The sequence below is a fragment of the Geotrypetes seraphini genome, chromosome 4 (assembly GCF_902459505.1).
Source record: "Geotrypetes seraphini chromosome 4, aGeoSer1.1, whole genome shotgun sequence".
NCBI classification, from domain to species: Eukaryota; Metazoa; Chordata; class Amphibia; order Gymnophiona; family Dermophiidae; genus Geotrypetes; species Geotrypetes seraphini.
The window spans coordinates 322,196,937-322,222,731 of NC_047087.1; the positions used below are offsets into that span (position 1 = coordinate 322,196,937).

The 25,795-nt window shown below is 45.4% G+C and overlaps 1 protein-coding gene across 6 annotated transcripts in view; it reads left to right on the forward strand.

Annotated features, from left to right (window-relative positions):
* The window catches only part of BTBD16 (BTB domain containing 16), a 141,602-nt gene that overhangs the window by 43,416 nt on the left and 72,391 nt on the right, over positions 1-25,795 (forward strand). For 4 of the 6 annotated variants that reach the window (XM_033942722.1, XM_033942727.1, XM_033942728.1 and 1 more), the window contains exons 6-8: positions 1,966-2,118; positions 14,940-15,054; positions 15,926-15,995. In XM_033942722.1, the coding sequence (XP_033798613.1) occupies positions 1,966-2,118; positions 14,940-15,054; positions 15,926-15,995 (338 nt within the window). The remainder of the gene's footprint in view (positions 1-1,965; positions 2,119-14,939; positions 15,055-15,925; positions 15,996-25,795) is intronic. The other 2 variants (XM_033942723.1, XM_033942725.1) reach the window with 1 other exon arrangement.

The window sequence follows — 25,795 nt, forward strand, 5'->3', positions numbered from 1 at the left end:
CAATAGGGGGAAGATAGGTCAGAGACAGAATGGTGGAGGTTATGCTCTGTGTTAAACAGTCAAAAAGGCTGCGTAGCCTTAGGTGCAGCAGAAGGTTGAGATTAGAGAATGACACGGTGACAAAATTCATCACCGTCCCCGTCCCCGCGGATAACCGCGGGAAACCATCTTCATGTCATTCTTTAAGGAGAGAGGGAAGAATCAGAGTATGAATGGCCACAACCACTGATCCGCAAGCTTTGCTTTAAAGAATGCAGGTGTAGAAGGATTGAGGTTGAAATAGACACTAGAAAATGACATAGGATTATTTCCCGCGGTTATCCGCGGGGATGGGAATGGTGATGAATTTTGTCACCGTGTCATTCTCTAGTTGAAATTTCTGTTGCTTCTGATTCTGCTGTTTCTTGAGAGGAGGGCGAGTATAAGGAGCCACTCTTGGAGCAAAACACCTCTGGAAAATTGGAGGAAGGGGTGCAGGCTTGGCAGGAGCTGGCTTGGGCTTTGGTCTGACAATAGAAGCAAAGGATTTTTCATGTTCAGACAATTTCATGGTGGCTGACTCGATAGATTCATCGAAGAGGTCATTGCCTGCACAAGGAACATTAGCCAAGCGGTCCTGAAGATTAGGTTCCATGTCAATGGTGTGAAGCCAGGCTAGGTGGCTCATTGCTACAGAACAAGCAGTCGCCCTGGCGGACAACTCAAAGGCATCATAAGAAGACTGAAGTAAATGTAATCTGAGTTGTGACAGAGTAGCTATGACTTCTTGAAATTCCAAGTGCTTTAGAGTATCTAGATAACTGAGAAATTTAGGAAGAAGATCAATGAGGAACTTGAAATAAGTGACAAAATGGAAATTGTAATTGAGGACTTTAGAGGACATCATGGCATTTTAGTAGAGGCGATGTCCAAACTTGTCCATAGTTTTTCCTTCCCTTCCAGGAGGAACGGTAGCATAAACCTTGGATGGATGGGACCTTCACAAGTAAGGATTGGCGAGATAACTGCGAATTCTCAAATCCTTTGCAATGTAGAGTTTTATACCTGGAGTCCAACAGCAGGAATTGCATAAGGAGTCTCCAGGCATCGTGTAAAAGTTTGAGACAAAAGCTTATGAAGAGGAAGCTTAAGTGACTCTGCAGGAGGTTAAGGAAGATGCATAACTTCGAGATACTCCTTAGAGTATTTAGAACCAGCATCCAATTGAAGGTCCAGGTCAGCAGCCATCTGACGAAGAAAAGAAGAGAAAGATAGCTGATCCACTAGAAAATAAACACAAACAGCAGAAAGAGAAGGCACGAAGTAACAAAGTTAAACGCAGAGAGTCAAAGACGGACTTCTCGGCTCCGTGAAAAACGGAGAACTGAGGAGATGCACCCTGCGCTGGGCGGGAAGGCACTCGCGCATGTGCGGTGTGTCTGACTCGAAACATCTAGTTTCTACAAGCAAGTCTGCTTGCGAGGCTTCCGCATCCGGGCTCCGTCGGTGACGTCACCCATATGTGAGAATAGGCTGCCTGCTTGTCCTGGGATAGCTGTTTACATGAATTTATTCAGGTACTCAAGCATTGTCTCTGTCTGTTCTGGTGGGCTCACAATCTATGTAATGTACCTGGGGTAATGGGGGGATTAAGTGACTTGCCCAGGGTCACAAGGAGTAGTGTAGGTTTGAACTCATAACTTCAGGGTGCTGAGGCTGTAGCATTAACCACTGTGCCACACTCTCCCCTTATTCTCCTGCCCTCCTATATCCAACTTACTGTCTGAGTTTCCAGCTGAGGACATGTGCACAGTAGTGTAATGGCTATCTTCATGTGTTCGTTTCTTGTTGAAAATACCTCTCTGTTACAAATAGAAATGGGGCATAGAGCTAGGAAGTGCAGGAGTGCTAGAGATACCACTGACTTTGCAAAAGTTTCCGAGCACTGTACAGAGGTTTAACCACTCTCTTTCCCAACTTTATCAGCAGCTCAGCGCAAAAGGGAGAAACCTTGGAAACTGCCAGTCTCACCGGAGTCCATCATCCATGCCCTGGGAGGCCGCAGAAGCCCCACTCAGAACAAGCACAAGAAAATCACTTTATCCTTGGACATACAAGACAACATGGTCACAAGAACTGGTAATTTAAAAGTCCTCTGGCTGCGTCAGCTCCTTACCATAGACTGGTGATGCATCTCGCAGCTCAGTGTCCAATGCTGCCACAATATAATTTTGGCATATATTAGGAGAGTGATTAACCCCTCTGTGTGGTTGTCCTGGGGGCCAGGTTAGGGCTGTTGCTGAAACCACACAAGGGATTAATCCAGCTGAAATTAAGCCCTATGTGACGAGACAGGAGCATTTGGCTAGCTAACCACTAATATTCAGCAGAAGATAGAAATATGATGGCAGGAAAAGGCCAAATGGCCCATCCAGTCTGCCCATCCACAGTCACCATTCTCTCTTTCTCTCTCCGAGAGATCCCGCGTGCCTATCCCAGACTCTTTTGAATTCAGACACAGTCTCTGTCTCCACCACCTCTTCTGGGAGACTGTTCCATTCATCTACCACCCTTTCTGAAAAAAGTATTTCCTTAGATTATTCTGGAGCCCATCACCTCTTAACTTTATCCTATGCCCTCTCATTGCAGTTTCCTTTCAAATGAAAGAGACTTGACTCATGTGCATTTACATTATGTAGGTAATTAAACATCTCCCCTCTCCCACCTTTCCTCCAAAGTATACAGATTGAGATCTTTAAGTTTGTCCCCATACGCCTTATGACGAAGACCACACACCATTTTAGTAACATAGAGACATAGAAATAGACGGCAGATAAGGGCCACGGCCCATCTAGTCTGCCCACCCTAATGATCCTCCCCTACCTTTGCTTAGTGAATAGAACCCACGTGTCGATCCCATTTGGCCTTAAAATCAGGCACGCTGCTGGCCTCAATCACCTGCAGTGGAAGACTATTCCAACGATCAACCACCCTTTCAGTGAAAAAGAACTTCCTGGTGTCACCTCGTAGTTTCCCACCTCTGATTTTCCACGGATGTCCTCTTGTTGCCGTGGGTCCCTTGAAAAAGAAGATATCTTCTTCCGCTTCGATGCGGCCCGTGAGATACTTGAACGTCTCGATCATGTCCCCCTCTCTCTGTGCTCCTCGAGCGAGTATAGCTGCAGTTTGTCTAACCGTTCTTCGTACGGGAGATCTTTGAGTCCCGAGACCATCCGGGTGGCCATTCTCTGAACCGACTCCAATCTCAGCACATCTTTGTGATAATGTGGCCTCCAGAATTGCACACAGTATTCCAGGTGGGGCCTCAACATGGGTCTATACAATGGCATAATGACTTCCAGCTTCCGGCTGACGAAACCCCTGCGTATGCAACCTAGGATCTGTCTTGCCTTGGATGAGGCCTGCTCTACCTGACTGGCAGCCTTCATGTCCTCACTGACGAACACCCCAAAGTCTCGTTCTGCTACCGTTCTTGTTAGGTTCTCACTATTAAGAGTATAAGTCTTGTATGGATTATGGTTGCCTAGGTGCATGACTTTGCATTTTTTGGCATTGAAGCTAAGTTGCCAGGTCCTAGACCAGCGCTCCAGTAGGAGTAGGTCGTGCGTCATGTTGTCGGGCATTGAATCTTCATCCGTTGTGCATTTGCTCACTACATTACTTAGTTTGGCGTCATCAGCGAATAATGCTATTTTACCTCGAAGCCCTTCTGCCAAGTCTCTTATAAAGATGTTGAATAGGGTCAGGCCTAAGACCGAGCCCTGTAGCACTCCACTGATCACCTCTGTCATTTCTGAGGGGGTGCCGTTCACCACTAACCTTTGAAGCCTACCACCAAGCCAGTTCCTAATCCATTTCGTCAAAGTGTCACCTAATCCTTTAGAACCCATCTTGCTCAGCAACCTGCGGTGTGGTACGCTATCGAATGCTTTGCTAAAGTCCAGGTACACGATGTCCAGGGACTCCCCAACATCCAGCTTCCCCGTCACCCAGTCAAAGAAGCTGATCAGGTTGGATTGGCATGATCTTCCCTTAGTAAATCCATGTTGACGGGGGTCCCGTAGATTGTCCTCATCCAGGATCTTATCCAATTGGTGTTTGATTAGAGTTTCCATTAGTTTGCTCACTATTGATGTTAGACTCACTGGTCTGTAGTTTGCTGTCTCCATCTTTGAGCCCTTCTTGTGGAGTGGAATGACGTTAGCCGTCCTCCAGTCCAGCGGGACGCAGCCTGTACTAAGGGAGAGGTTGAAGAGCGCTGACAGTGGCTCCGCCAAAACATCACTCAACTCCCTAAGCACCCTGGGGTGTAAGTTGTCAGGCCCCATTGCCTTGTTAATCTTGAGTTTTGACAGCTCATCGTAGACACTGTTGGGCATAAACTCGAAGTTACTAAACGGGTCAACGTAGTCAGCCCTTGTCTGTAGCTGAGGGCCAAGCCCCGGTGCTTCACGGGTGAAGACTGAGCTGAAGTATTCATTTAATAGCTGGGCTTTTTCGGAATCCTTTTCCACATAGTCTCCGTTTGGTTTCCTAAGACGTACAATCCCGCCAGAGTTTTTACTTCTATCACTGATATACCTGAAGAAGGATTTATCTCTCTTCTGGATGTTCTTTGCCAGAGACTCCTCCATGTGGAATTTAGCCTCCCTGACTGCTGTTTTGACTTGGTCAGGTAGTCTGCTCTAGAGTCCTGTTTCCCCGATTGTTTGTAAGAGATGAATGCTTTTTTCTTCTCCTTGATGAGGTCTGAGATCTCTGCAGTGAACCATTGCGGCTTGTTGTTTCTTCGCCGTTTACTTACTAATTTAACATAGCGGATTGTCGCTTCTTGTATGGTGGCTTTCAAAGTCGACCACATTTCTTCCACGCTATCGGTTTTTGCTTGGCTTTGTAGCGCCTGGTGAACAAAGGAACCCATGTCTTGGAAGTTAGTGTCCTTGAATTTGAGGACCTTGGTCAGCGTGGTAGATTTAGTGAAACCTTTCCTAAGATTGAACCATACCATGTTGTGGTCACTGGAGGCCAATGTGTCGCCTACTGAGACCTCTGTGACACTTTCTCCATTGAAAGTAGCCTTCCTCTGGACCGATTCCATCCTTTTTATATCTTTTTGAAGGTGCGGCCTCCAGAATTGTACACAATATTCTAAATGAGGTCTCACCAGAGTCTTATACAGAGGCATCAATACCTCCTTTTTCCTACTAGCTATACCTCTCCCTTTGCAATGCTAGCTTTCGCCGTATGTATCCAGGATATTCAGGGAGGAGCCTAAAGCCCTGATTGGTCAAGCCAGTTGGTCAAGCCAATCACGGCCTTAGGCCCCTATCTCAGTATCTTGGATATAGGGAGGGGGCTAAGACCTGATTGGCTCAGATGTATAAGTACCCTCCCCTTGGGAGGGGCCTTAGGCAACTGAACCAATCAGGGCATTTGGCCCCTCCATGTGCATCACATGATGCATTGGGGAGGGGAAGGCCTGTCACTTAGTAATGGTGGGCCCGAAGCAGGAGCCTCACAGTAGGCTTCCTGCTTCCAACTTTTAAAAAGGTTTAGGGGAGGGGGCATCCAGTGGCAGGAGGGAGTAGGCATCTCTCTTGCCATTTTTGGGGGTTTGGGGGAGGGATAGTGACTTGGGGGTGCCTGGCACAAGGGGAGGCCATGGCATGGGGGTGTACTGCATGGCAGCAGGAAGTGAGCATCCCTCATGCCATTTTTAGGGGTTTGGGGGGACAGTGGCTCAGGGGTACCTAGCGTGGGGGGAGGGGGCCATGGCACGGGGTGTTCTGCGTGGCAGGAGGGATTGGGCATCCCTCAATTTTCTATACCGTTCTCCCAGGACAGCTCAGAACAGTTTACATGAATTTATTCAGGTACTCAAGCATTTTTCCCTGTCTGTCCTGGTGGGCTCACAATCTATCTAATCTACCTGGGGCAATGGTGGGATTAAGTGACTTGCTCAGGGTCACAAGGAGCAGCATGGGTTTGAACCCACAACCCCAGGTTGCTGAAGCTGTAGCTTTAACCACTGTGCCACACTCTCCCCTTATGCCACGTTTGTCGGTTGTTGGCAGAGAGGGTTGTCATCAGCAGTGGGGGAAAAACAGGAAGGCTGTCGGTAACACAATTACCGACAGGTCTAGCTAGACCTGTTGGTTTTTCCGATTGCTAAACCCCCTTTTTTTGGGGGGGGGAATAGCCAAGCAATGTTAGTACATCAGTCACTTGACTAATTTGCATGGCTGTATTGGAAAATGGGCAATCGAGGGGAAAAACACACGGTGGACCATTTTGTGCATTGGGTCGGTAAAAGCAACAGGTTTAGTGACGATCGCTGACTTTGGTGCATCTAGCCCAAAGTTTCAATTGAAACTTTATTTATTTAATACAGATTAACATACATAATATACAGTTAACAGGTTACAATTTGCCACACAGTGCAACATTTATCAATATAAGTTTTTATCCTAATGTGACACATACCAAGGATCTAGTACCAATATACAGTACTATAGGATTAGGTGACACATTGACGAAATGGGTTGGGAACTGGCTTGGTGGTAGGCTTCAAAGAGTAGTGGTGAACGGCACCTCCTCCGAAGTGATCAGTGGAGTGCCACAGGGCTCGGTCTTGGGCCCGATCCTATTCAACATCTTTATAAGAGACTTGGCAGAAGGGCTTCGCGGTAAAATAACATTATTCGCCGATGACGCCAAACTAAGTAATGTAGTGGGCAAATGCACAACGGACGAAGATTCAATGCCCGACAACATGATGCACGACCTACTCCTACTGGAGCGCTGGTCTAGGACCTGGCAACTCAGCTTCAATGCCAAAAAATGCAAAGTTATGCACCTAGGCAGCCAAAATCCATGCAAGACTTATACCCTTAATGGTGATATCCTAACTAGAACGGTAGCAGAACGAGACTTGGGGGTGATCGTCAGTGAGGACATGAAGGCTGCCAGTCAGGTGGAGCAGGCTTCATCCAAGGCAAGACAGATCATAGGTTGCATACGCAGGGGTTTCGTCAGCCGTAAGCCGTAAGTCATTATGCCATTGAGATCCATGGTGAGGCCCCACCTGGAATACTGTGTGCAATTCTGGAGGCCGCATTATCGCAAGGATGTGCTGAGACTGGAGTCGGTGCAAAGAATGGCCACCCGGATGGTCTCGGGACTCAAGGATCTACCATACGAAAAACGGCTTGACAAATTACAGCTATACTCGCTCGAGGAGCGCAGAGAGAGGGGGGACATGATCGAGACGTTCAAGTATCTCACGGGCTGCATCGAGGCGGAGGAGGATATCTTCTTTTTCAAGGGACCCGCGGCAACAAGAGGGCATCCGTGGAAAATCAGGGGCGGGAAACTACGAGGTGACACCAGGAAATTCTTTTTCACTGAAAGGGTGGTTGATCGCTGGAATAGTCTTCCACTGGAGGTGATTGAGGCCAGCAGCGTGACTGATTTTACAGCCAAATGGGATCGACACATGGGATCTATTCACAAGGCAAAGGTAGGGGAGGGTCATTAGGGTGGGCAGACTGGATGGGCCGTGGCCCTTATCTGCCGTCTATTTCTATGTTTATATGTTTATATTAATATTTATTTGTAATCTATTGGCCTTAGGCAGGGGAGTTAAGTGAAGAGGTTGGTTTTTTTTTGCTTTCGTAATATTGAGGAGTCCTTCAAGGGATCTGATCTGCGGGGGCAGTCAATTCCAGTGGGTCGGTATGAAGTGGGAGTAGGAACATCGCTTGGCAGTTTGCTGTTGAAGAGCATGACCAGAGGGCCTCCTTTTGGTTTACTGCGAAGTAAGGGACTGGTGAGAGATTGAGTGTTGCGACTGAGCTCAGGATCACAAATCCTCTGGCCTACTGGATTCAACTGGACCCGGCCTAAGCCCAAATTTGTATACGAACTGTGAGTGATTGTGAGTAACTGTTCAACAACTTCTTTTTTTTGTGAGCCCGGGTGTGAGGTGGGTAGACCACCGCCCCACCTTTACCCTGAAAAGCTGGCCGATGCCCCACTGCATGATGGGGCAAGATGCCAGAGCTACAAAAATGGCACCCAATATGGAGCATAAGGATTGTGGATCCCGGAGGAACTATCAACTTCAGACCCCAGTGGAGGAGGAATGTAATATTGAGACAAACCTCTGGGATGTCTACCAAAGACCTGCCAGAGAGGAATGCGGAGCTGAGATCTGCCTCCAAGATGTGAATCGGATCGAGCCACCTTGGGAGTTGGGACAAGACTTCCCTAGAGACTGTGAGTACTGATAATATGGAGGGGGAAACAAAGATGGTGACTAGACCTGCAGGGTGCTAGATTCATAGGAGGGGGGGGGGTGCTGGAGCTGGAGGGAAGGAAGAGAGGTGCTAGATGTGCAGGGGGATGACTGGACCTGGAGGGAATGGAGAGAAGTGCTGGACCCATGTGGGGGACGGGGATGATTAGAGCTGGATAAAAGAGAGAGAGATTGACCTACAGGGAGGAGGAGAGAGAAGGGAAAGGGAGGTGCTGAACCAAGGGGATGAAAAAACTGAACACAGCGAAGGGTGAGAAGAAAGAGAGGGGTTGAGAGACACATTGGTGTAAGGGAGTAAGAGAAGGGAGAAGCTGGAAAATGGGGAGATGGTGGGTATGGATGGGAACAGAGGGACTGGGACACAATAGGGAACACTGCATGGGGGTGATAAATAGACACAGAGAGGCAATGCCAGACATGGGAGGGTATATGGACACAGAGGGAAGATGGCTAGACATGGGGGAGAATATGAACTCAGAAGGGTGATGCTGGCCTCGAGGGAGCACAGAGACATGGGGGGGATGGGGATATAGAATGGTGATGATGATGATGATGAAGGCAAGGAGATGGACACAGGGGAAATACTAGAAAGGGAAGTATAGGAGACACAGAGAAGAGAGATGCTGAACATGGGAAAAATATATACACAGAGATGGAAGATGGATGGTGAGCATGGAGAAAGAAAAAACATCAAATTGGCAGGAGACCCTGGTGAGTGAGTTAAGAGAAGACAGAAGGAAACAGAAACCAGAACCTGAGATCAACATAATTTAAAAAATAAAATGATCAGACAACAAAAGGTAGAAAAAAACTTTTATTTTCTATTTTGTCAAGCCCACTACCAAGCTGTGCCTTCTGCAACTTCCAGCAGGCTTACAGTTCTCTCTGGCCAGGAGCCAGTTGCCCTAGTTGCACTCCCCTAACACTATTCCTGCCATGTGTGGCTGAGGTATTCTGTTAGAATGATTTTTTTGTGTAGCATTCTGTAGTAATTTGGCATGTTCAGTTTTCTTGATAGTGGAGGGGATATTTGTGAGAGAGAGGGGATGGGAAACGGGTTTGTTGATCCTTGTTTGGTATTATTTTTGATTTATGACAATTGTACAGAATATTAAATCTTTTTATACTTTAATAAGATGATTTCAATATAAACTAGACGTTCTGGCAGCCAAGACACCCAAGTAGGTGATTTTGGGAAAAAAAAAAAATTATTTGTACATCCCGTTCAAAAAATGGTCATTTCTTTGCATCTGGCTTGGACGTCTTGTGGGAAACATCCAAAGTCGGACTTAGATGTCCTATTGAAAATGGTCCTCCATGCCATTTAATGTGTTACTATGTAGTTAAGGGACCAGTGTGGTGATGCCGAGGAGGGTAGCCTAGACCATGTTAAGACTTCTCAGGATAATTATCCAACACCTTCTTCTCTACTCCTCTCCTTACAGTCCAAGATGCAGAAGAAATCGTTTTTTGCTAAGAAACATGCTTTTTTGTGGCCAGAAAATCAATATTTTGCCAGATGTGATCAGACCAATTTAGCTTCTGGGAAGAGATGCATTTTTACAGCTCTGGATGATTAATTCTTTCTCATGTTTAATATAGTCACATAGTAAATGATGGCAGATGAAGACCTGAACTGTCCCAGTGAATCACCAAGATCCCTATTTGCAGTTCCATGGGAGGAGCTAGCAATTGAGACACTTTGATAGAAATTCTGTTGGAATCTACCTTTTCTCCTTTTTAAAAAAAAAAAATCAAATATCTCTAATAAATCTAGGTAGCAATTTCTGTGTTATAATCTCTAACTACACAGTAAATCTGAAAGATTTATAGTCTGAAGAGTTTATCCCCTCTAATAACAGAGCTAGTCAGAAAAAGAAAGAGGGAAAGCTTGGGGGGGAGGATTTGCTCTTTTTTTAGGGGTGGTTAGGTTAGAAGACTGAAGAGTTACACCACACTATAGATAAACAGCCATCAATGTTTAAATCCCAATAATTAAATAATACAGTCAGTGCTCCAGTCTAGAGAAAACATATCAGGTAGCAAAGCCTTATTCCAGTTGAGATATTTAAGAGTAAAATCAAAAGCTCTTAGCAATTTCCAAGATCAGATCCTTATGGAACAGCACATGGAAGTCAAACTGCTGATTTGTTTCTTTGTTAAGTGTCTGATCACAATTGAAGGGAATCAATATGTTTTTCTGGACTCTATTCATTTGAAAAATTTTCTTTCTAGAAAATGTTTTAGTAATGATACTTAATGACACTCAATGTCTCCTGTCTCTTGTGGGTGGCAATAGATTAAGGGGGCCGAGATGCAAGGATTTATTAATTTGAGTAACAATTGATTTTTGTGACTGATGTGGACTGGATGAAATTTAATTTGAGGTTATGTTTTGCTTAATATGTGGGTTTCTTTTATCACTTTTCTTGAGTTTATATTTTCATTGTAAATCCATTTAAAATTATGAAAGAGATATGTTGTGTCTGGGCTTGGTGAGTGGCAATTAACATTACATTAGTGAGTTCTATTCCGCCATTACCTTGCAGTTCAAGGCGGATTACATCCAAACTAAAACAAGAATTACATTTCAACTTTGAAGTGATAGATTAAACGATGAGATCAAATTTTAAGGGAGAATTATGGGTTTTAGATAATGTTTGGTAACTAGAAAAATTAGAGAGTACTAAGGGTTTATAGAGTGTTGGATGTTGGGTTAGGATTGTTGTGCTGGATAGGTTTAACGTGTTTTTTGAAGAGTATGGTTTTAATTTCTTTCTTGAAGGTTTTGTAACCTGTGGATGAAGATAACAGAGTGGTGAGTTGTTTGTCCAACTGCTTTGGAGGCTATTAGGTTGTCATAAAGTTTTTTTTGTTTGACATTTTTGGATGGTGGGTAATAGAATAGTGAATGGGTTCTTCTATGTCTGATTGAGGAGGATTGATTTAGTCTGTTATTCCAGTAAGTTGGGCTTTCTCCGTTGATAGCCTTGTAAAGTAAGCAGTAGAATTTGAAGTTCACTCTTGCTTCTATTGGAAGCCAATGCGGTGATATGGTCATATTTTTTTAGTGAATAGATAAGTCTCAGGGCTGTATTCTGCACCGTCTGCAATTGCTTCATCATGGTCGCGGGACATGGTAGGTATAGTATGTTGCAGTAGTCCAGCATCCCAAGGATTAGAGATTGTACCAGTAGTAGGAATTGCTTCTTTTCGAAGAATGATCAGAATTTTCTCAGATTTCTCATGGTCATGAATGATGTCTTTATTATTTTGTTAATTTGGGGTTGCATGTTACAGCTTCTGTCAATCGTGATTCCAGTGCTTCTAGTGACTCTGATTATTGGGCCCTTAAATTCTGTTTTATTCTCCAGCTGGATTCATGGAGGTGTTGAGTCTTGATTTTTTAGGAACCTCCAGCTTACCAAAATATACCTGAAATACGAGGGTTTTTTCATAAATAATGCACACTATTTTTTAAAATTTACATGTTTTATTTTTTTTTTCCAAGTTTTTCTTTACAATCCTTCATTATAGTCTCCCTGCTTTGCAATGACTGAGTCACAACGTCCGGGAAGCTTCATTATTCCATCCAAGATACTGTTTTAGTTCAGTTGTTAAATGGCTCGGGTACCGGCGGAAGAAAGCTCTTCCAGAGATGCAAAACGATGTCCACGCATAATTTGTTTCAACTTTTGAAAAAGGTCGAAATCTGGTGGACTCATGTCTGGACTATAGGGACCATGAGGTAACACCTCCCAGCCGTATTTGCGTAGTGTTTCAATGACAAGTGGAGAGTTCCATCTTCCCCACGACCAAAAAAATTTCAACGAGTTCAATCAAAAGTCAAACAAATGATGATTTTTGTTTATGATCATAAAGACATCATCATCACAAAGTTCCATGTGGAAGAAGTGTCACAGCAGTGTATTATTGTGATTTTTTGCAAAAAATGCGCAGAAAAATGCACAAAACCCAACTTCAGTTGCTCTTGCCTGGGCCACTCATTCTTCACAACTCTCACCCGCACATAGGGAATGTCATTGAAAAACTACACGAATACGGCTGGGAGGTGTTACCTCATGCTCTCTACAGTCCAGACATGAGACCACCAGACTTCGACCTTTTTCCAAAGTTGAAACAACCTATGCGTAGACATCGTTTTGCATCTCTGGAATAGCTTTCTTCCGCCAGTACCCAAGCAATTCGCCAAATGATCAAAAAGGTGTCTTGGATGGAATAATGAAGCTTCCTGGTTGGGACTCGGTCATTGCAAAGCAGGGAGACTAGTGTCGTACCTAGCATATGTGGCACCCAGGGCCCATCATTTTTTTACACCTCCCCCCATCTATATGAAAAATATGATTTTTAGTAACAATCTACATATTGCACAACAAGAGTGTACCTAGGAAAAGGCAGCATTTTAAACACTGCAGTGAGCACTAGAACACCAACACATACATTGTAAAACTAAACAAGCCAGATCCTGTACAGTCAATGCTATCAGAAAGCCATGTCCCTTTCATACACACAGACAGATACACCCTCGCCCAATATGGAATAATCACAAACTAAAAATAGAAATATGTAGACAAAAGTTAAACTGAACTGCCAAGAAACCAGACTCTGAATACAATGCACACCACCACAAAAACAGTAATACATGTCCTCTAATACTGTACAAAATATAAAGACAGTAGATGTAAATTTGAAAAAACTGATACATAACAATCACCACTTTACAAATTAACAAATAAAAATAAAACAAATAATGAGAAATAAGAAAATACCATTTTATTGGACTAATCCCCGTAAGCTCGGTCCTCATCCCCACAAACCACCTGATTCCATCCACACAAGCCTTGAATTGTTTTATATTGAACTTATTATATTAAAGTATAAAAAGAAACAATATTCTGTACAATTGGCAATTTATAAATCAGCGTCTTCTCCCCACTCTCTCTTCCCCATTTCCCTTCAGCGTCCTCAGCCCACTCTCTCTCCACTTTCCTTCAGCGCACGCACATAAAAACAAGCAAGTAATTTTATATCATTTTCATTCATAGAAATTAAAGTCTAAATAATGCCAGCCACATAACAAAACATGATTTTACAAAAAATAATTCCCTGCACAGTCAAGCTTGCAAGGATTACTAGATGTCTTTCAGAAGCTCCCCACCCTCCCTCCCCCTTACCTTCATGGCCAAGTCAAAATGATCTACCAACAATAAAATTTAAAACACAAAGCACACTGTACACAAATATACCCCCTCCCTTTTTACTAAACCGCGATAGCGTTTTTTAGCGCAGGGAGCTGCACTGAATGCCCCACGCTGCTCTCGACGCTCATAGACTCCCTGCACTAAAAACTGCTATTGCGGTTAGTAAAAGGGGACCATAGTGCAAAATATAGACAGCATATATAAATTGAAAATAAAATCATTTTTCCTACCTTTGTTTGGTAATTTCATCAGTTGCCGGGGAAAGGCTGCCACTGGCCATTGGAAACAGGCCGGCGCCGAGTTCGCCCTGCTTCTCTACCCCGTGGGCCGACCAACTCTCGCTGCCCGATGTCAATTCTCTCTCAGTGCCCCATTTCTTTCACCCTGCCCCCTTCTTTCTTTCTCTCTCCATGCCCCCTTTCTTTCTCTATGTCTGTCTTCCTCTCTCTCTCCCCATGCCTCCTTTCTTTCTTTCTGGATCCCTGTCCCCCCACCTTTCTTTCTTTCTGGCTCCTTGTCTCCCCCCCTTTCTTTCTTTCTCCCTGCCCTCCCCCATGCCACTGCCATTGGAAAACATGCTGCTGCCACCACCACCACCGGGGATAGGCTGCCACTGGCCATCGGAAACAGGCCAGCGCCAAGTTCACCCTGCTTCTCTTCCCTGCGGGCCGACCAACTCTCGCTGTCCGACGTCAATTCTAACGTCCGAGAGGACATTCCAGGCCAGCCAGGCAGTGATTGGCTGGCCCAGAATGTCCTCTCTGACGTCAGAATTGACGTTGGACGGCTAGAGTTGGTTGGCTTGTGGGGAAGAGAAGCAGGGAGGGAGAACTCTGCGCCGGCTTATTCCTGATGATGGCAATGGCAGCCTTTCCCCGGCGGCAGCCTATTTCCCGGTGAGTGGCCAGCTGTGCAACCCCTTGAGCCGTGCACCCGGGGCGGACCGCCCCCCCCCGCCCCCTCCCTTGATACGCCAGTGAGGGAGACTATATTGAAGGATTGTAAAGAAATACTTGAAAAAACAAACGTAAATTTAAAAAAAAAAAATAGTGTGTATTATTTATGAAATGACCCTCGTATCAAAGAAGTGATATGTTATAAAATTGTTTTGTAACATTTCCCGGAGTTGAGGGAAGATCCTTGGCAAAATGGCAGCTGAGGGAACTGAACAGAGTTGAGAAGCCACAGATCCAGGTTCCCATCCTTCCTGTCACCAAACCACCACTTTCCTCATGTCATGCATGCCTCAGACTGAGACTGCAGGCCTTCTCTTTGGGGCAGGGACTTTGTACACTCTGATGCTGCTAGGTAGATAATAAATGTTTTTTTTTTTTCTGGGAACCAACACCAATGTCAGACATTCTAATGCTTACTTTCCTGTTGTCTATTACTGTCTGAAGGCTTTGCTATTGCTTTGAGGAACTTGTACTGCAGTGAATGTGTGGTGGACATGGAGAATGTCTTGGGAGTCCTGGCCTCAGCTGATGTGCTGCAGATTCCGTCTCTCTTCTATCAGTAAGTAGGCTCACCCTAGCCCTACCTGGAGGCTGCTCTCCTCCTCTCATTACCCTCAAATGACGTTCTTCAGGCAGTACGTGGAGGATGCAATAAGCCTCTTCCCACTCCTAGGGCCAGTCCTGCCAGTAGGAAGAATAGGCATCCACCCAGGGCTCCACTGGTACCAGCAAGGCTAAAGCAGCCCTATCCCAGAATGAGCAGCTGGCATGGGACCTTGAGTGGATGCATGTGTTCAAGGTCTGCTGGATCCCACTCCCTCTTAACTTCCTGGTGGAGGATGGCCAGGGTGGCTGTGGCAGCATTTCAGCTCAGCAGTAATGACAGCTACAAATGGAAGAGGGAAAATGCTAGATACCTGAAAAGACAATGCTGAACACTTAAGGGAGTTAAGCAAGGGGGAATGCTTGACCTGTTGGGAGTTGAGAAGGTAAAGGGAAGTTAGGAAATGAAGAGGTGATGATGGATACTTTGGGGAAGATAAGAAAGGGAAGGGGAAATGCTGGAAACCTGAGGAATAGGATTGGAGATATGCTGGGCTTTGAGGATGTGGCTGAAGATTCATCTAGGGCAGGGGTGTCAAATGCACTCCAGTCAGGCTTTCAGTCTTTCCCCAATGAATATGCATGAGATCTATTTGCATGCACTGCTTTCATTGTATGCTAATCCTGAAAACCCGACTGGATTGCGGCCCTCGAGGACCGACATTTGACCTTAGCTCTGCTCCCTTCCTGTCCTATTACTCTCTTCTGGTTACAGCTGGAGGCTGCTTTTCTCAACGGGATGAACCTGAATGCTTCTCTTGCTTTCTTCCTTTAGTTTTGGTTTCTGTTTTTCTCTTCTCTGACTGGATTTTCTGTCTCTTTCCCAGTTGTCTGAATATGATGAAGACTGGAATCTCCTCCTCTACCATCAGCAGCTTTTACAACATTGCTGAGAGGGTAAAGTTGTTTCTTCCATTACAGAATGTTAGAGAGAGAGAGGGTTGGAGGCTGGGGCAGATGGATAGGAAAGAAAACTGACATGGAAAAGGTTATTAGGAAAGAGGCACACGTTTGAATAAAAAGAAACTCAAAGACATTATATGAACAGACAAAGCAGAAAGGAAAAGATGAATCATAGACATAACATAACATGTCATCAGTGCAAGAACTCTCCTATAGAACGCCACCACAAAATATCTTGGCAAGACTCCCCCACCCTAAGAGAGAGGCTCATTCTCTTATACTGCACTTATTTTTTAGCTGCTGAACTATGCTGTAAAGAAAAGTATGTGCTTCATTTCTTCATATCAGGGGCTCTCAAACCAGTCCTCGGAACACACCTAGCCAGATTTTCAAGATACCCACAATGAATATTCATGAGATAGATCTGCAAGCAAGGAAGGTGATGCATGCAAAAGTATCTCATGCACATTCATTGCAGGTAACTTGAAAACCTACAAAGCAATCGTCCATCTAGCCTAGTATCCTGTTTCCACAGTAGCCAATTCAGGTCTCAAGTACTTGACAGAATCCCAGAGAGTAGCAACATTCCATGCAAGGCAAGTATCCCTGAGAATCCCATAGAGTAGCTACCGATCCAGGGCAAGCAGTGACTTCCCCCATGTCTTTTTCAATAACAGACCAAGGACTTTTCCTGCAGGAACTTATTCAAACCTTTTTAAGACCTTGATTGTGAAAGTGTGCTTAGAATTACATGTTATCATCCAGGGATGAAACTGTGTGCCCCACCCTGCCTCTACCCATGTGAACACCTGCCTGCAAAGTACATGTCATCAAATATTGCCAGACAGTTAGGGCTCCTTTTACTAAACGGTACTAGAGGTTGTATAAGGTGACCATACATCCCGTTTTGAATGGGACAGTCCCTTTATCACATCCCCTGTCCCGTTGTCCCTACTCACAGCTTCAGGACGCCTGAAATGTCCCGTTTTCAGAGAGGGCGTCCCAAAGCTGTGAGTGGGGACAACGGGACAGGGAATCGCAGCCTCCTATCTCTCCCTCCCGACCCTCCCAACGAGTTGACAACCTCCCTCCAGTAGCGTCGGCAGCCGCAGCAAGCTAAACAGGCTGCTTCGCGGCTTTCTACTGCCGGTGAAGCGTCACTGATGACGTCATCGGTGACGCGGCAGAGGGATTCGCGGGCAGGAGAAAGCTGCGAAGCAGCCTGCTTAGCTTGTTGCGGCTGCCGACGCTACTGGAAGGAGGTTGTCAACTCGCTGGGTCGGGAGGGAGAGATAGGAGGGTCAGCGGGGGTTCGGCTGGGAGGGGGGAGAAGCGGTCTGCCTCGGTGCTCCATTACCTTCTTCGGGCAGCAGCAGTGTTTACAATTCGCTGCTGTTGCCGGCTTCAGGCCTTGCTCTCTGCCGGGTCCTGCCTATTTCCTGTTTTCATGAAGACAGGACCCAACAGAGAGGAAGGCCTGAAGCCGGCAACAGCAGTGAATTGTGAATGCTGCTGCTGCCCGATGAAGTTCAGGACACCAGGCCTTGGGGTGACAAGGAAGAAAGGGAGCAGAGGGGGAGAGAATTGGGGAGAGTGTTGAAGGAAGATGAGGGAGGGAATGAAAGGAAATGCCAGGGCTTGGAGGGAAGGAGGAAGGTATGCCAGACCAAGGGAAAAGGAAGGAGGAGATGTCAGAGCATGGAGGGGGAGGGAGAGATGGAAGAAAAGGAAAGGAGAGAGATGCCGGGAATCAGGGAAGGGATGATGCCAGACCATGGGGGAAGGAAAGAAAGGAGAAGAGAGAGATGCCAGAGCATAAGGGAGGGGATGGAGACAGAGAGAGAAAAACGGAGAGGTGACAGAGCTGAAATCAATCATGTACAAAGGAGAGAAGGGGCACGGGATAGATAGTTTATGGAAGGAGCATAGAAAGAGGGAAGATGCCATATGGAAGAGAGAGGGTGGACACTGGATGAAGAGAGCACAGAGGGCAGTGAATGGAAGGGGTAAGATAGAGGGTGAACAGTAGATGGAAGGGATAGAGAGTGGGAAACAGACACTGAATGGAAGTGTGGGGGAGAGGAGGGACAGCCACTGAATGGAAGTGTGATGGACAGGGGGAGCAGACACTGGAAGGAAGTGAGGAGGAGAAAGAAAAAAGGGCACATGCAGGATTGAGGGAAGAGGATAGAGTTAGTTACTGGAAGGGGTGAGGGAAAGAGGTGGCAACCTATAGGTAGACACAGTGAAAGAGGGAAATTGAGGACTGAATAGTAAAAAAGAATTTAGACAGAGGCAGAAAATAAATTGAGAAGGAAGACCAGGGAAGAACAGGAGGAAGGGAGCGGAGAGAGAGATGCCAGAGCAGGGGGGAAGGAGAGGAGACAGATACCAGACCTGGGAGGAAGAAAAGAGGAAGGAGACAGATACTAGATCCAAGGGGAAAAAAGGAGGACAGAGATATGCTAAAATCTACTGGGAGGGAAGAAGGAAAGAAGGAGAGAAAGAGGCAGAGAAAGGGGGAGTTGTAAGCACATTAGAAAGACTACAGAGAAAAAGGCTTTGACGAAAGTGGAAAGACAGGAGGCAGATGCTTGACTATGGGAGGTTCACACAGAGGGGGAGAGAGAGGGAGACCTGGAACAAAGGTAGAAAGGAGAACTGACACTGAATCTGGGGAGGGTAACAGAGGGAATAGAGAGAAAGACCTGGACCCAAAGGGGATGGGGCTGGATTCTGAAAGAAATGTTGAATGCAAAAGAAAGAAAGAATGGATGCACAGTCAGAAGGAAGTGCAACCAGAGACTCATGAAATCACCAGACAACAAAGGTAGGAGAAATGATTTTATTATCAATTTAGTGATCAAAATGTGTCTGTTTTGAGAATTTATATCTGCTGTCTATATTTTGCACTATATTTGTCTATTTTTCTATAGTTACTGAGGTGACATTGCACATTTTAAAGTAATCTGCCTTGACATCTTTGAAAAACCCCTGAAACTCGTAAATGATCATTAATATTTTCTCTGCGTGGTGTGCATTGTGGGTTTTTAAAATATTTTATGTTTACCATTATGAATTAATAAGATATTGTGTATACAAGAAAATGAATGGAAGAAATTGGGGGCGGGGCTAGGGTGGGACTGGGGGTGGGGCTAGGGCAGGATTGGGGGCGGGACTGAATATTAATAGATGTCTCGTTTTGATGAAAAAAATAAATGGTCTCATTAGGTTTGTAGCATGAGTTGACAAGGTAAATGCTCCGACGCTCATAGAATTCCTACAAGCGTCAGAGCATTTTCCTTGCTGGCCCATGCTAGCGCCATTTAGTAAGACCCTGTGTTAGAGAATAATGTGTAACTGGGGAGCAGCTCATGATGCGCAGATGTGTTACAAAGCACCACAAACCCTACCACAAACCACAAACCAAAAGCACCACAAACCATGAAACAGCATGACACTAGACTGGAGCAGGATAAGTGTATAAGGTCTCCAGGAGGACCCAAGATGGCACATTTGATAACCTTATTAATCTTACGCAAACCGCAATGATTCCCAGTTTACATTTGCTTGTGGAGTTATGGTATGGTACTTCTTCCTCATACAATTTTTTAAAGTATTTCCTTATTCAAGCTGCAAAACAAATCCAGGTGGTATAAGAGCATACAAGTAGCCACGATGGGTCAGACTGATGGTCCATCTAGTCCAGTTTTCTGTTTCCAACAGTGGCCAACCAAAGCCACAAGTACCTGGCAGAAACTGAAATAATACCACATTCCATGCTACCATTCCTAGAGTGAAGTAGCAGCTTCCCCCCAACCCTAGAAACAGTTGCAAAAGAAATAGAGTATGCTTATATACAAATACGAAAAATTCTCTGCCTTGGTGCACTCTTAGCCAAGAGATGATGTTGTAACTTAGGAGATCTAAAACCAGGTATAAGTGCACAGAAGGTATCCAAAGTGACCAGACTACCACTGCAGGGACAAAGTACAAACTAGTGTTGCCTGATTTACGATTCGAATCAGTTCACCGATTCACTTCAGGTGAACCGATTCGAATCGATTTAAAACAATAAAAAATTGGCTTCCCGATTCGGACCCTCCCCCCTCGCCCACTAAAGCAGGAGCAGCAGTGCTGCTCTTGCTGGCCGGCAGCTGCCACTCCTGCTTTGGAGGGCGATGGGGGAGGTGATGCAGTCGGGAAGTGCTGCAGTGTCCGGCTTCCCCCCTGGCCTCCCGGCATAAAATTTACCTAAATCCATCAGCCTGCATAAGTTCGCTAGTGCTAGCGATCTTTGCAAGCTACCTTCAGGTCTTCTGAGCTGTCTTCTCTCTGCCGCGGTCCCGCCCCCTTCTCTGACATCAGAGGAGGGGCTGGACTGCAGCAGAGAGAAGACAGCTCGGAAGACCCGACGGTAGCTTGCAAAGATCGCTAGCACTAGTGATCTTTTGCAGGCTGATGGATTTAGGTAAATTGCGGCCAGAGGGAACACGCAGGTCTTCCGGTGGGTGCAGACCTTTGTGGGGGGGGAGGGGTTTACAGGCCTTCGGGGGGGACAGGCAGGCCTTGGGTGCAGGCCTTTAGGGGGGACAGGTAGGCCTTGGGTGCAGGCCTTTAGGGGGAACAGGCAGGCCTTGGGTGCAGGCCTTTAGGGGGGACAGGCAGGCCTTGGGTGCAGGCCTTCAGGGGGGACAGGCAGGCCTTGGGTGCAGGCCTTTAGGGGGGACAGGCAGACCTTGGGTGCAGGCCTTTAAGGGGCACAGGCAGGCCTTCAGGGAGGGGACAGGAAGGCCTTGGGTGCAAGCCTTCAGGGGGGACAGGCAGGCCTTTATGGAGGACAGGCAGGCTTTGGGTGCAGGCCTTCAGGGGGGGGGACAGACCTTCAAGGGGGGACAAACCTTCAGGGGAATGGGCCCTGATGTAAAAGTACATGGAGGGAGGGAGGGGGTTTCAAAGAGATGTGCATATGCCGGACTTTGGGGGGAAGAAATAATGGGTCTAAAAATAGAGGAGAGGGAGAGAGATGATGGGCAATGGGATTTAGGGAGGGAAGGAACAGAAAGGGAGAGATGGTGTGGAGGGGGGATAGGGATACTGGATAGGAGGGTAGTTGGGAAGGAGGGAGAAATGCTGGATGAAAGGGCAGTTGAGAAAAGGTGGATCTGTGGATGGAGACAAAAAAAAGGAAAGATGCCAGACCTCTAGGGAAGGGAAACGGAAGGGGAGGACAGAGATGGCAGAATAGCACGGAGAAAGAAGAAAGAAGGAGACCCTGGCAAGCAAGTTATCTGAAGACAACCAGAGCCTGGGATCAACAAGATTTGAATAATGACCAGACAACAAAAGGTAAAAAATCATTTCATTTTCTGTTTTGTGATTACAATATGTCAGATTTGAAACATGTATCCTGCCAGAGCTGGTGTTAGACCGCAAACGTGAGCTAGGATTTAACAGAGAGGAAAAGTCTTTTTTGTTTGTTTACACCACAGCGCCAGTGTGGTTAGGAGAAGGCAAAGGGGGTGAAGAGACTATAAAAGGGTGAAGAAGTTATAAAATAAACTCGCCAGGATGTTTTTAAAAAAACACCCAATTGGGCAGGAAAATCGAATCGAAAAATCGATTCAATAGGCTGAATCAAATCAAAATTTTTTTTCCTGAATCGGGCAGCACTAGTACAGACCCCCTCACACCACCATAAAAATCAGAATTAAAAAGTACAAACCTACCTTCAGAACATCGGCACCTGCCATAGGAAAGCCTAGTAGAGCTGCACAGAGGTGGCTTAAGTCAGTGGCGTACCAAGGAGGGGGTGGGGGGGCAGTCCGCCCCAGGTGCAAGGCCCGAGGGGGTGTTCAGCTGGCCACTCACCGGGGAATAGGCTGCCGCCTGGGAAAGAAAGAAGCCGGCGCCAAATTCTCCCTCCCTGCTGTTTCTCTTCCCCGAGCCGAGCAACTCTAGCCGTCCGACGTCAATTCTGACGTCGGAGAGGACGTTCTGGGCCAGCCAATCGCTGCCTGGCTGGCCCGGAACGTCCTCTCCGATGTTAGAATTGATGTTGGGCAGCCAGAGTTGGTCGGCCTGCGGGAAAAGGAGGGCGAATTTAGCGCCGGCCTGTTTCCGATGGCCAGTGGCAGCCTTTCCCTGGCGGTGGTGGCAGCATGGTGGTGGTAGCGGCGGTGGCATGGGGGAGGGAAGGGAGAAAGAAAGAAAGGGGGGGAGCCAGAAAGAAAGCAAGGGGGGGGGACAGGGATCCAGAAAGAAAGAAAGGGGGCAGGGTGAAAGAAAGAAAAAAATGGAGCATGGGGAAAGAGAGAGAAAGACAGACATAGAGATAGAAATGGGGGCATGGAGAGAGAAAGAAAGAAGGGGGCAGGGTGAAAGAAAGAAATGGGGCACGGAGAGAGAGAGAAAGACAGACATACAGAAAGAAAGGGGGCATGGAGAGAGAAAGAAAGAAGGGGACAAGATGAAACAAATAAAAAGTTGGAGGAGGGAATGAGGTCTGGAGGAAAGGAAGCATACAGGAGGCTGAAAGAAGGGAAGAAATATTGGATGCACAGTCAGAAGAATAAAGTGCAACCAGAGACTGATGAAATTACCAAACATAAAGGTAGGAAAAATGATTTTATTTTCAATTTAGTGATCAAAATGTGTCCGTTTTGAGAATTTATATATGCTGTCTATATTTTGCACTATTGGCCCCTTTTACTAAACTGCAATAGCAGTTTTTAGCGCAGGGAGCGTCAAGAGCAGCGTGGGGCATTCAGCGCAGCTCCCTGCGCTAAAAAATTCTATCGCGGTTTAATAAAAAGGGAGGGGGTATATTTGTCTATTTTTGTATAGTTGTTACTGAGGTGACATTGCATAAAGTCATCTGCCTTGACCTCTTTGAAAACCCGCGGAATATAAATGATAATTAACATTTTCTCTGCATACAATGTGCTTTGTGTTTTTAAAATTTTATTGTTGGTAGATCATTTTGACTTGGCCACGAAGGTAACGGGGAGTGAGGGAGGGGAGCTGCTGAAAGACATCTAGTAATCCTTGCAGGCTTGACTGCAGGGAATTATTTTTGTAAAATCATGTTTTGTTATGTGACTGGCATTATTTAGACTTTAATTTCTATGAATGAATAGAATGAAAATGATATAAAATTACTTGCTTGTTTTTATGTGCGTGCGCTGAAGGAAAGTGGAGAGAGAGTGGGCTGAGGACGCTGAAGGGAAATGGGGAAGAGAGAGTAGGGAGAAGACGCTGATTTATAAATTGACAATTGTACAGAATATTGTTTCTTTTTATACTTTAATATAATAAGTTCAATATAAAACAATTCAAGGCTTGTGTGGATGGAATCAGGTGGTTTGTGGGGATGATGACCGAGCTTACGGGGATTAGTCCAATAAAATGGTATTTTCATATTTCTCATTATTTGTTTTATTTTTATTTGTTAATTTGTAAAGTGGTGATTGTTATGTATCAGTTTTTCAAATTTACATCTACTGTCTTTATATTTTGCAAAGTATTAGAGGACATGTATTACTGTTTTTGTGGTGTTGTGGTGTTGCATTGTATGCAGAGTCTGGTTTCTTGGCAGTTAAGTTTAACTTTTGTCTACATATTTCTATTTTTAGTTTGTGATTATTCCATATTGGGCAAAGGTGTATCTGTCTGTGTGTATGAAAAGGACATGGCTTTCTGATAGCATCGACTGTACTGGATCAATTGACTGTGCAGGATCTGGTTTGTTTAGTTTTACAATGTATGTGTTGGTGTTCTAGTGCTCACTGCAGTGTTTAAGATGCTGCCTTTTCCTAGGTACACTCTTGTTGTGCGATATGTAGATTGTTACTAAAAATCATATTTTTCATATAGATGTGGGGGGGGGGGGATGTCAAAAAATGATGGGCCCCGGGTGTCACATATGCTAGGAACGCCACTGGCTTAAGTAGTCTGGGGGTGGGCTAGTGAAGACTCAGGCCCATAATCCACTCTAACCACGACATTCATGGTGGAAAATGTGAGCCCATCAAAAAATCCCCAAACCCTATTCTACTGCCATATAGGTGGCACCTGCAGCCATATGGGCTATTAGGGTTGTAGACAGGTGGGTAAAGTGGGTTTGGGGATGTTTTGGGGGGCTCACCATGACCTGCAAGGGAGTTGTGGTGAGATGTTTATGTGGCACCCTTTTTGTGAAGTTCACAGCAATGCCTTGTAAGGTGCCCCACTACTCTGTTGCCATGTCTGGGTGGCCATTCCATCACTTTGCTGGCTCCTTCCACGTCCAAGGTCTTGTTCTAGGCGTTTAGGACTTGGACAAATTTTGGACGAGAAAGTAGTATAAAGATAGATGTACTAGCGATCTGGATGATCAAATGGCTGGACGTAGAAGTAAACGATTAAAAAAAAAAAATTGGTGGACGAGAATGGACATTTTGCTGCTGCCGACTTTGGGTGACTAGCGCCCTAGGCCCAAAATGGGCTTAGACGTTTCTTTTGATTATCCGCTTTTAAGAAATGGACATGTTCAGTGTATGGAGTTTGGATAATGGCATAATTTCCTCATTGAGATGTGAAAAAGATTGTCTCTGTCATAACATCACACCTTGCTCCACAAGATCACCTTTGTGATAACATAAAGCAGAAATACTAGGACTAGGGGACATGCGATGAAGATACTAAGTAGTAGATTTAAAACAGACTGTAGAAAATATTTCTTCACGCAGTGTGTAATTAAACTCTGGAATTCTTTGCCAGAGAATGTGGTGAAATCAGTTAGCTTAGTGGGATTTAAAAAAGGTTTGGATAATTTCCTAAAAGAGAAGTCCATAGGCCATTATTGAGATGGTTTGGGGAAATCCACTGCTTATTCTTAGGATAAGCAGCATAAAATCTGTTTTACTACTTGGGATCTAGCTAGGGACTTGGGACCTTGCCACTGTTGGAAACAGAATACTGGATTAGATAGACCGTTGGTCTGACCCAGTTTGGCAATTCTTATGTGTGCCAATTATAGGACAATTGAGCTATTGTGAGATCACTGATGAGTTGGCTCATAGGCATTGGTGGAATGAGGCATTATGACATCACAATCTCAGTTGTAAAATGTTGCTACTCTTGGGGTTTCTGTCTGGTACTTGGGACCTGGGTTGGCCACTGTTGGAAACAGGATCCTGGGCTTGGTGGACCTTCAGTCTGTCCCAGTATGGCAATTCTTATGTGAACCAAGTATAGGATAATGAAGCCATTGTGACATCACTGATGAGGTTGGTTCATAAGCATTGGTGGAATGAGGCATTATGACATCACAATTTCAGCTCTGGAATGTTGCTACTCTTTGGATTTCTGCCTGGTATTTGGGACCTGGGTTGGCTGCTGTTGTAAACCTTGATGGACCTTGGCTCTGTCGTTTTGAAGATGTCTGTCCCTTGTTTCTTAATATTAATGGGATTATTATTGCCTGCAAAGCTAAACACCTTTGGACACTCATGATGAAATTATGTTTGCGGTTGACAGTAACATATTTAAAGTCCATACACTGAACATAACTACTATTTTAGCTATTAAATATGAGCCGTGTTTGTTTTGAGAAAGATATTTAGCTCTCTAGATATTGTTCTACTTGTTCCTGGCAATGCCCATGTTGTGTGCTCCAACCCTGTTCATTTCAAAGGACTTTTTGGGCCAAATTCTATAAGAGGTGCTATCTTAATTACCCAAATCACCTTAATAGGTTCAGTTAGGAGCTTTAACAAGCTCATAATTGAAAAAAATGTTTAATTGGCCAATAG